This window comes from Lytechinus variegatus, chromosome 3 (genome assembly GCF_018143015.1).
Source record: "Lytechinus variegatus isolate NC3 chromosome 3, Lvar_3.0, whole genome shotgun sequence".
Lineage (NCBI taxonomy): Eukaryota > Metazoa > Echinodermata > Echinoidea > Temnopleuroida > Toxopneustidae > Lytechinus > Lytechinus variegatus.
Genome location: NC_054742.1, coordinates 1,474,560 through 1,486,849, shown reverse-complemented (window position 1 = coordinate 1,486,849; position 12,290 = coordinate 1,474,560). Strand labels below are relative to the sequence as shown.

Genomic DNA, 12,290 nt, shown 5'->3' with positions numbered 1-12,290 from the left:
AAAATTGGAATGTTAAAATGTAAAGAGTTGTCAGAGAATTTGCACCTGTTGGAAGACTGAACAACTTCCAGTGACCAAATCTGTATTACAAATTTAGAATTATGGAACAATGAATAATATAAGTTGTATTTCATTTCACCCTGTTCAGGTAGAAAAGCTGCGTCAGGTTCTAAAGAAGCGCCGCTTTGGTGACATCAAGGTTGGATCAGTAGAGGAGTTTCAAGGGCAGGAGAGGATGGTCATCATCATCTCAACTGTCCGTAGCACCAAGGCAGAGTACATTGAAATGGATATTGACTTCAAACTAGGATTTTTGAAGAACCCTAAGGTACAAAGCTATAGTGTTTTCAAATCTATGAGTAATTAATTCCTTCCCAAGTATTTAAACTAATTTCCAAGTTTTTTGAAGGGGGGGGGGGGGGTGGTGAGACATTTTTTTCTATCTCCTCTTATGTTTATTATTCACTTTTCAAATTAACTTTTTTTTTTAATTCTAAGAACTGTCTCTTTTATTGAGTTGTTTTCTTTATTTTTAATTAATGTTTTAACTTTTATTTCACATATGTATCTTGGTTTCAGAGATTCAATGTGGCAGTGACCAGAGCCAAAGCCCTTCTTGTTATTGTGGGAAACCCCTTCATGCTCAGTAAAGACGAACACTGGAACCAGTAAGTACACCTAGATTCCCATGGCAATGATGTTCAAGTAAAACAAAATGAACAAAAGCCCCATCTTTCCTGTCATGCAGCTCAACAAGTTGGACCAAAAAAATTAAATTCCTTTTAGGCACAAGAGATTTAATATCACGTTCGTTCGTGCGCGTTCGGAATGCTCTATTGTCTTGCTAGAATGCGTTCGTAGCGCCCTATGCATACACCCGAACGCAAGGATTACTATAAACAAAGGAGTCAATAGAAGAGCACTTAAGTACTGCGTTCAGAACGGGATCGAACCGGATGCGTTCAGAACTCTGGTAATCCTCTATAAAGCGTGCTATAAAGCAGAGCTAAAGCCTGGTCTGTAGGATTTTACCCAAGCGACGAAGGTGGCGAAAATTGCAATATGCCGCGCCGTTGTATGAAAGGCCTTTGATGAGCGCCGATGTGCGAGTGTCTTGCATGGGGTATGACGGCAATTTCATCCGCGCACTTGCGGTGTGCGTCGTGCCCATGAATTTAGAAATAGATTGCGAACCTAATTAAAGGGATTTTGTGAGGGTGTAGAATTATGGAGTACTGCTCTCAAAAGGTTAAACATTATTATACAGGTTGCGACATATTAAAGCGCTTGCCCGATTGCCCGGGGCATGCAAATAAAAGTTAGAGTCGGGCAAGTGTTTTGAAACAAAGACAAAACTAAATGCCCGAATCGGGCAAGCAAAATTCTCATATAGAAATTATATTTTAGAAAGATTCGCCATCAAAATTATAGAAAAGAAAAAGAGAAAAAAATCATATCATTAATTTCCTCTTTTAAAAGTCATGATTCGAATTGCAAAATTTGCGTCATTTTCTGCAATTAACACACAGCTCAGACAGCACACACACGAGAGAAGCAGTCTAGCTATAGCTAGCGCCTAGTCCACGCAGCCCATTGTTTCTACGATTCTGCACGAACGCAGTTTGATCTGGAATAAATCTCCCAAAGAACTGTCAAAATTCACCGTGATTTCTTACCAATGAAAACTTTTGTAATATCCACATTTCCTTAAAAAAATTGGGTAGCCTTGTCATTTGTAAGAGGTAATTAAAAGGAGAAATTTTCAATTCTTTTATGCTTCAAAAAGATCGGGTTTCGAATGATCGTTTGTATCACACACAGTTCCACATGTCATGTTGCGTAAACGTGGTTTCTTTCCTATTTTTTTTTGCCAAGGAAAATGTTTTTTTTTCTTTTTATGACTGGATATGAGTTTGGGTTTTCTTCCTCACTGTTTTCTTTCTTTCTGCCTATCTTTCCTTTTCTTTGCAACCTTTTCTTCTTTTGAATCTCTCTTAATTCCTTCAAATTTCCTTCCTTCTTTCATTCATTTTTTCTGTTGATAGCTATCTTGTATATGTTATTCTTTTCTTTCTATCTTTTCTCTTCCTTCTATCCAACCTTTGTTACCTCTTTCTTCAATCCTTCCTTCTTTCCCCCTCATTTCATTCTTTCTTACTGTCTTCCTTCCGTCCATCCATTTTTTACCTTTTCTTAATTAGATTCTTATTTTTTTCTTTCTGCCTTCCTCCCTTCATTCCTTCCTTCGTTTCTTTCTGTCTTTCGTTTCTGTCTTTCCCTTTCTCTTCCTTCCTTCCCTCCCTCCTTTTCTTTCTCCCTTAATTTCTTTCCTTTTAACTTTTTTCTCCCTTCATTCGTTCCTTTCTTTCCTTCTCTCCTTTCATTCTCTTAATTCCCTTGAGGTTTTATTTCTCTCAATTTTTTTCGTTCTTTCTTTATTCTACCCTTCCTTCTTTCCCTTCTCTCATTTTCTTTTCATCTTTCTTTTCCCCGCGGCCATTCTCTCCCTCTTTTTCTCATAACTTCTGACGAGGTTTGAGGCGGCGGGAACCAAATCTACCTTCCAACAACGGACGAATATCGACTTTTTTTATCCGACCCAATTTAGCCTTCAATACGGTTTCAAATTCTTGAATATTGCCCTCAAAACGTAGAAACATACTTCGAGCTCCGACCCGCAAAGAAAACCTTTATCTATATAGGGTCTATGCAACAAACGAGTATCGCTTGTTTTTTTCCGACCATTACGGTACATGAATTATGGAATATTACTTGAGAAATGTCCTTGATTGTTTAAAACATAATACTTCGAAAGTGTGCCGAGTCAGAAAGAATCTGGATATTATTTACCTTGCGTAATTAATACATGTTATATCTTTCAACGACTTCCGAGTATTGCCTTTGTATCCGACCCGTCATAAGATTACCTCATGAAATGATGGAATATTGACCTCTAAAAGGTCCTAGATTGTTAAAAACATATACTTCGTTTAGGGTTTATCCGCACAGAATCATATGATAGCTACCTTGTGTAAATATTATCTTTATTTTCGAAAAACATACGGGACGGTATCACTTTTGTCTGACATAAAATAACCTCATGAAATTATTGACCTCTAAAATGTCTTTTGTTAAAAGCATACTTTGAAATAGTTCCGAGTCGCAATATTACCTGAAAATACTATTATATCACCTTAAAAAAGTCCTACATTGTTCAAAACGTAATACTTCAGAAGAATTTCGAGTCTGGAAAAAATTGCATTGATTCCTTACGTTATTATCTATACGAGTATCGTTTTTTATCTTATCCGTCATGACATCACTCCATGATTTGAACCTCAAAAAGGTTCTAGATTGTTAAGCATATACTTCGGAAGATGTTATCCATATATCTTCCAAATACGGACGAGTAGTGCATCGTGTGCTATGGTAGCATAGGCCTTCTCACGCGTGAAATATCCACCCGGCCCCCTTCCCCCATCGACACAATGTGGATTATAAGTTCTTCAGTACTAAACAATCCCGTCCCCACTCATCTTCTTCTCCCTTCAAAAGCAATAATACCGGGGGGGGGGGGGGGTAGGATGTCTGATGGAATTAATTCAAACCCGGGTTCATAATGCGGGCCATTCCATAAAATTTAGCCTGGAGTACATTTTGAGTGTATGCTAAGAAGTGTAGCTATATGAACATGTATATAAATATATTTATTTATATATAATTATATATATTTATATGCATAACCAAGAGGTATCATCATTCTTCTCATTTAGGTCTCCATGAATATCTAACGGGTAATTTGATGATGTCATCCCCTCACGCTTTTATTTATTATTTTAATATTGTATAGAAGAATTATTCAAATCTTATTTTTAAAGAATTATGAATTTTTTATCGTAACTAGTTATTTGCATCATTTATTGATGCAATATATTTCATTCTAAGGGAAAACTAAAAAGGATTATGGGGACATGATGTCATCGGCCCCTTGAAGAACCTTTTTGTTTATAATATAGTGCAATTTCCAGTTTAAATAATTTATTTCATGAGCATTTTTATAGCATTTCGGCCATTGAACTTTACTCTGTTTAGACATATTCAAATAAATTTGGCCCAGATGGAATACCCCTTGAAATTAAGCTAAGAAGTTGATTTATATACGAATATAAATGAATATCTATATGTGTATAAAATAAATAAAGTTACACAGATAACGTGTGGTTCATCAGTAATTTATTGATTTGAGTAGCAAATCAATAAATTACTGATGAACCACACGTTATCTGTGTAACTTTATTTATTTTATTTCATACTCTGCCTCATCACAGACATCAAGCACTCTTAATTACAAGGATAGCATTCACCAAGTATATATATGTGTATATATATATATATATATATATATATGTATAATATATACATATAACCAAGAGGTATCATCATTACTTCTCATTTATGCCATAATATATGGTTCCCTAATACATTAAAAAAATCTGGTAACAGAGTGCAAAATTGCCGTAACTTTCAAACACAATAACCCGGATCTTGAACTAGGGCATTTTTAATCATGGCAAACAATAGCTGAGCGCAAAGCGATAATTCCTTTGAAAGGTATTGTTACATGCCGCGAGTCATTAGTGGTGTTACGCCATTGGTCAATGCGAAGCCATATCGATCAGCTTTCGAGCCGGCTAATTGCTTATGACTTCTATATAAACAGCACCAAAGAACAGAAACTTTCATAACGCATTTCGACTTCGTCATCGCTTCATCATCGCTTCGTAAGATATTATACTGCTATCACGTCATCGCTGCTTATAATCTACTACATCATGTCGATTGTCATCGAGTGGCTCGTTGCGAAATGGAGGGGGATAAGGGAGCCCGTCGTACGGAGCCGAGTGAGGAAAGGAGGAGAACTAGCGGAGGGAATGGAGGTGTCTGTTACCTACAAGAGGTGTCACCACAAGGCCCGGATAATATCCATCAGTAAGTATAGGCATATACTTATATCACTTTTCGCCCTTTATAGGATTTAAACTTTCTTGAAATTTAAGTACAATTCATTATTTTATTTTTTTTGCAATACATTTCTCATGAGCATGATTAGCCAACTAATTTTCTGTTCTTTCTGCTTTGTTTCATTTTTACAGAGAGACTTCGGCGAGAACGACCTAACGGTAGAGGAACCACAAAGGGGACGAGGACTACCAGGGTCGCATCCAAGCCCATACCACTACCAGTACCAAGAGCTGCGACGCCTCCAACTGCCACTCCTCCAATTGCCACTCCTCCAGCTGCCCAAACACCAGCTGCCCCAACACTAGCTGCCCCGACACCAGCTTCCCCGACACCAGCTGCCCCGACACCAGCTGCCCCGACACCAGCTGCCCCGACACCAGCTGCCCCGACACCTGCTTCCCCGACACCAGCTGCCACGACACCAACGCCTCCGGTAGCCCCATCACCAGCAGCTTCACCACCAACTCCGAGGGCACCAACCCCCTTCAGCGACTTCGAAGATTCTCCTTCAGCGGAGGAATCGTCTTCAGCGCCGGACCACGTACCAACGCCCCCGGACACGATTCTACCACCAACTTGGCCACCCATTCACCCACCAGCTCTGCCAGCCCACCCGAGCACACTCCCTCCAGTGTACCAGCAGCATCGGCCGTTCGTCCACCAGCCACGGCCTGTCCACGCCCCCAGGCCTTCTGTACAACCGCGACACCGGACGTCCTTCAGATGTTCAACTACCTACAGGCCCAGAATCAACGTCTGGAGAGGGAACTAGCAAGGATGAGGCGAAACTTCGATGAGGCTAATGGGACTGCAGATGTTGTAAAGCCACCGGCGAAGTATGTCGCCCTTGTGGACGGAATTCATGTGTTGATTGGTTCTTCAAGCGATTCTTGTAGGATTGATAGGACTGTGTACGAAAGATGCTATGCCGCCTGCTCTGGACCTAAGGACTTAATTGTTAAGCTCTTGGATAAAGTGTTTGCTCCAGAGGAACTTGCAAGGAGCAACTTCTACAGAGGAGAGGTGTTTAATGGTCGACTTGCTACGAAGGAGGCATTGTGTTGTAAGCCTGCGTTTCGTGCGTTGATCGCCCAAGCTGAGATACAGTTTCCCGGCACCACTAAGAGCTCCAGATTTCAGCGGGAAGTAAGGATTGCGACCAACAACAGATGTCGACGTATTGCACATAGACTGAGCACGGGGCGATAAATTGGAACTCTTAACTAGCTATGTGGACATTTATATTGGAATTTTCAAATGACAATATTTTGCCTGAATGCATGTGCAATACTATTTCTAAGTGTATTCATTTGCCTTATTTGATTCAGTTTGGAATGTTGCAATAAGTTGTAAATTTACCTTTCGATAGAATATGGATCTTTTTTGGTTTAACTTAATTTTAATTGAAATCCACAATTATCTTCATTATTTAATTTAGTTTTGAATGTTGCAGTTGAAAGTTTTAAAGTTACCCTTCGATGAAATATTTGTAATTATCTTAATTTGCCTTATTTAATTCAGTTTTGAATGTTGCAATGGAAATGAATTAAATTTGCCCCTCAATGAAATATGGATCTATTCTGGTTTGACTTATTTTTAAATTTAAATTTACCCTTCGATGAAATATTTGTAATTATCATAATTTGTTTAATTTATTTTTCAATTTAAATTTACCATTCAATTCAATAACCGTATACAGGTCTATTTTGGTTTAATTTTTTAGTTATTCAAAATCTTTTTATGAATTTTGTTTCGTTGGGCAATACTTTATCAATTAGTACTTCCCAAATTCTTTGTCGTCATTTTTTTCAATGACTCAATGTTATTGTTTATGGTTGTATGAGCATGTAGGTTTATTTTGGTTTGTAATAGGAATTTCTTCATTTGCCATAATTATTTCATCAATTTTCACTTCTGCTTGTTGTAAAAATAAGTTTGTATTTGTTGTAAATGTAAATGTATTTTGCCATGGAATGTATTCTTGGAATAAATAGTAGTTTGATATTAACATGGACGGTTAATTTGTATAACAGCATTTTTTTTCCTTAGATTTTTCTTTGAGGGGTTTTAGAGAGAGCTGAGTGAGGGGGGGGGGGGGGGGGTGATTTGGAAATATAAAAGGGGATGGAAGTTACATAATCAAGAGTTACAACAAAAGATGAAGAGTGGTCTAGAAAAATATGAAGTGATAATTTAGCACTTAAATTGTTTGTATAATGACTGCAATACAATCAGTAGTTGTAATACAATTACTATACAAGCATTTTCAGTGGTAAAATAGCACTAAATTTTTAACAATGTGAAGTGAAAATATGCAGCACCAATTTTCTTGATATTTACTATTTTTATTGCTGCTGAATAGCGAAAAAATCACAAATTTGGCGAGCGATTTGCTCTCATTTAATTTGGGATCTCTCTCGCAACTTCAAAAACAATTGCAAAGTCGGATATCGCCGTAACTGCAAGAAAGAGAAAAAATCTGATTTGGTTTTCTATAGGAATTTTTAAGATACCATCATAAATTAGCAAGAAAATAAAGTTTGCAAACTCGGGGAAGATAACGGATTTCTTCATTTTTAGTGCATTTTCGGGGACCCAGCTTCTTGAATCTAAACTAATCCGTCGCGTGCTTTGGAAATATGGCGCAGAAAAATCAAATTTAGTGAGGTAAATTTGTATTTCGGCGGGTTTTTGGGTGAGTGATAGCACCTATACTTCGATGTTTGTTACGGTGATTGACTTTGCTTGTTGTGACTCTGTTGGGTAATGCTGGTAATGCATGACTTGTGTGCTGGGATGATTGACTGTGCGGCGCAACATGTGCATTTTGAAATCAATTGAGTTTTCAAACGTCAGCAGGCAGTGCATTGAATATTCAAAAGATAATTTCAAGTGGGTTATTCTTTATGAAGATTGACAATCATTAATGGGATTCCAAGAAGTGCCAATTCTGTTCAAATTAGATTTTTTTATTATTCTTCCTTGAGCAATACGTTCTTCAAAAAATATAAAATGCATGCAGTTTGGACATCCCTTTATACCTGGGAAATGTTTAGAAATGACCACCCAACGATCTGTTCTGAATAATAGATTGTGAATGTATAACTGAGGAAATACCAGAATATGGTCGTAAAAATTAAAAAGCACACAGTTTAGACATCCCTTCATACTCGGGAAATGTGCGTCAAGCGTTCTAGTTTTAATGTCAAATATGTTAACTTTTGATTTAACTTAATAAGTACAATAGTACGATCGTCATAAAAAAGAATGATGTTTGGGCATCCCATTAAACTCAGGACATGCTCAGAAATATGAAACAAACGATCAATTCAAAATGTCAGGTTGAGAAACTTAATTTTTGTCAAATAAATACAAGAATATTTTCGTCAAATATATAATGTGCTTGCAGTTTGGACATCCCTTCATACCCGGGAAATGTTTAGAAATGACCACCCAACGATCTGTTCTGAATAATAGATTGTGAATTTATAATTGAGGAAATACCAGAATATGGTCGTATAAATTAAAAACCGCAAAGTTTAGAATCCCTTCATACTCGGGAAATGTTAAGAAATGTGCGTCAAACGTTCTAGTTTTAATATCAAATATGTTTCCTTTTAATTTAAATTAATAAATACCAAAGTACGAACGTCATAAAAAAAAAGGCTGTTCCCCTTTATACTCGGGACATGTTCAGAAATGTGCATCAAACGATCGATTCAAAATGTCTGGTTGATTAACTTTTAATTCAATCAAATAAATACAAAAATACGTTCATCATTTTTTTTAAATGCAGTTTGGACATCATTTTATACTCGGGAAATGAAATGTGCGTCAAACGTTCTATTCAAAAGGTAATGTGGATTAACTTTTAACTGAAAAATACCAAAATATGTTCGGAAACTTAAAAAAAAGCTCTTAAGTGTAGACAGCCCATCTTACTCGGGAAATGTTTTAAAATGATCGCACATTCTTTTGAATGTATTAACCGAAACATACCAGAATACGTTCGGAAACATACATACAAAAAACTGAAATAAAGACAGCCCTTCGTACTCGGGGAAATTACAGAAATTCAAATTGTGAATGTAACTGAAAAATGCCGGAATACGTTCGTAAAAATAAAACAAAATGAAAAGTTTAAACATCCATTCGCACTCGGGAAATGCTATGAAACGATCGCCCAACGATTTGATTGAGTTTGAATGTTACTCCAGAAATTTGAATGGTTTGTAAGAATAAAGAAGAAAAAAAAACACTTAGTTTCGGACCCGGGTCTCGGAACTGGGTCTCGGAACTGTCTTGAAAATTAATGATCGCCCGACGATCTGTCCTGAGTTTTTAACTGCGAATGTAACCGAAGAAATGCCAGAATACGATCGAAAAAATAAAGAAACCGCTAAGTTTAGACCGGAGGAATGTTTTGAAATGATCGCCCAACGATTTGTACCTAGTTTTAAATTATGAATGTTACTAAAAAAAAATCCAGAATACCACTCGTAAAAATTAAAAACTCAGAGTTTCAACATCCCTTCATACTCGGGAAATTTTATTGAAATGATAGGCCAACGATCTATTCTGAATGTCAAATTGATTAACTTTCAATATAAACCGAATAACACGTATATGTTCGTCTAATTTCAAAAAGCGCGAAGTTTGGTCAATCAGTCATACTCGACAATATTGCCCAGCGTGTGCGCCCAGTGTTGTGATAATCTGAACGTTCGCATGTATTCATTCATTGATAATCCGACCGTTCGCTTTGCCGTTCAGTGGCACACTCCTTTTGTGCGAGAAGACAATGAAAATCAATAGACTCCTCCGCTCACTACTTCAGTAAGATTCTGAACTTGAATGAACGTGAACGAACGGGGTCTATTGTCCACCCTTCTTAATCCCCGTTCGGAGCCCGTTCGCACGCAAGGAGGATTAAATCTCTTGTGCCTTAATAAAATCAGGTCATGTCTGCCTAAATCTACTTCACACCAATCGCATCTTCTAGTTTTGTTTGATAACTTTGAGAGTCATAGGGAAATTACAAATACATGACATGAAAGCCGTGAAAAATCATACACATACATGTATATACTGTGCCCTTTTTAATTCCATCAGAATCTTTATTTCATGTTAATGAAGTTTTATTGTCTCGCCTGCGAAGCAGAGTGAGACTATAGGCACCGCTTTTCCGACGGCGACGGCGTCAACATCAAATCTTAACCTGAGGTTAAGTTTTTTTTGGCCGAATCAGGGGTATCTGTTGAATTACCATCATAACTTTGAAAGTTTATTGGTCTAGTTCATTAAACTTGGACATTAGAGTAATCAAGTATCACTGAACATCCTTTGTGCGTTTCAGGTCACATGACCAAGTTCAAAGGTCAATGAACTTTCTCCGAATTGGGTGCATCTGTTGAATTACCATCATAACTTTGAAAGTTTATGGATCTGATTCATGAAACTTGTACATAAGAGTAATCAAGTATCACTGAACATCCTGTGCGAGTTTCAGGTCACATGATCAAGGTCAAAGGTCATGTAAGGTCAATGAACTTTGGCCATGTTGGGGTTTTTTGTTGAATAACCATCATATCTCTGTAAGTTTATTGGTCTAGTTCATAAAAAGTGGACATAAGAGTAACCATGTATCACTGAACATCTTGTGCGAGTTAGAGTTGTATTCAAAGTCAGCACTGCTGCTATATTGAACCGCGTGTTGCAGGTGAGACGGCCAGAGGCATTCCACTTGTTATTACAAATACAAATCTCTTACGAATTTAAAATTGCAGACAATCGTAAAATCTCCCTTTTCACAACTGTTAATCATATTCTTTTTCAGTTCCTATTTATCAATTTCTATTCTATTTATTGCAATTCAAACCTTAAAAATTGTAAATTTGTTCTAGTTTTTATATTTCATTTTCTTATTCTATGAAGTTTGGAGATTAGGAGTATCAAATATAAATCTGGTACTACTCAATGGCTGCTGGGCCCACGGTCAATTTGACAAAATGAATTTTCAGAGGATCCTTTTTCTGATTTCTATCTGAACAATAAAATATAGATCATTATTATTGAATTAAACTAAGTGAAAATTAGATAAAAATTTTCCTAAACTGTAATAAGTTTCATACTTTTTTACATTGAGGTTTTTCTATAATTCTTCAAATTGTGATTGAACTTTGATTTAACCTTTATTTGAGGGTTCTCAACAAAAAAAGAAGAAAATGTATGACAATTCTGAGTCATGAGACTGAAAGAATATGAAAGGGGTATAACTGACATGGGGCCTGTCTTACAAAGAGTTGTGATTGATCTGATCAATCTCAACTATGGAAAGCCAGCAACGTCAACATCTAAAATGCCTGATTGTTAAAAAAAAATTCTAGATATGAATGTATATCCTTAAATTTATTGATTTCTCAAGAATTTGGTGTGTTCTCTTTTGTTTACAAAGGACATTTTGCAAATTTCCTGTAGAAAAAATTATGACACTGATGGATTTCCATAGTGTTACAATTGATTGGATCAATCATAACTCTTTGTAAGACGGAACTCAGATGATTAAAAGAATGGGCACCAAATATGACTGAAAACAAAAAATATGAAAGGTGCATGACTGACCATAAGACCTGGAATTTTTTTTCATTTGGTATTACCTTAGAGTAATATATTTTTTGGTGTATATTTTTCTTATATCACTTCACAAAGTGATCAAAGCTATGATAATTTGAGAATACTAGAACTTATCATGTGAAGTAAAAACAGACAAACCATTTCAGGAAGATCATATGAATAGGGGGTTGGATGTAAATATTTTGTTGACACTCATGAAATTGCCAAGTTATATAGTGTACACATTGTTTTTTTTTGTAGAATGTTGAAGTTCTGCATTGAGAATGGAGGCTACAGAGGATGTACTTACAATTCTGAGGAGAATGATGTAGACACCATCATTGAACTCTTGAAGAAGGTTCATCTCGGAAGTGTTCCTACAGGTATTAATGAATGTTACTTGATTGAATGTTTAGAGAGAAAAGATGATGGAGGCAAAGAGACAGACTCAGAGAGACATGGAGAGAGAAAAACAGAAAGAGACTCAAAGTCCATTTATACCGAAAACATTTAGTGCCTCTCATTGAATTGTTTTAATTGTATTGCTTTTACAATGTACAATACATTCTATATTTTCTTAATACTGCCCCCTGATTTTTTTCCAGGAATATTGATCTTTTTGCTACTGGATTAAAAAAAGAAATTGCATGGCTATA

General features: G+C 36.5%; 1 protein-coding gene across 6 annotated transcripts in view; it reads left to right on the top strand.

Annotated features, from left to right (window-relative positions):
• LOC121409936 (putative helicase MOV-10) overlaps positions 1 to 12,290 on the top strand; it is a 35,406-nt gene that overhangs the window by 20,388 nt on the left and 2,728 nt on the right. For all 6 annotated transcript variants that reach the window (XM_041601727.1, XM_041601729.1, XM_041601726.1 and 3 more), the window contains exons 18-20: positions 149 to 328; positions 580 to 668; positions 11,896 to 12,017. In XM_041601727.1, coding sequence (XP_041457661.1) covers positions 149 to 328; positions 580 to 668; positions 11,896 to 12,017 — 391 coding nt within the window. The remainder of the gene's footprint in view (positions 1 to 148; positions 329 to 579; positions 669 to 11,895; positions 12,018 to 12,290) is intronic.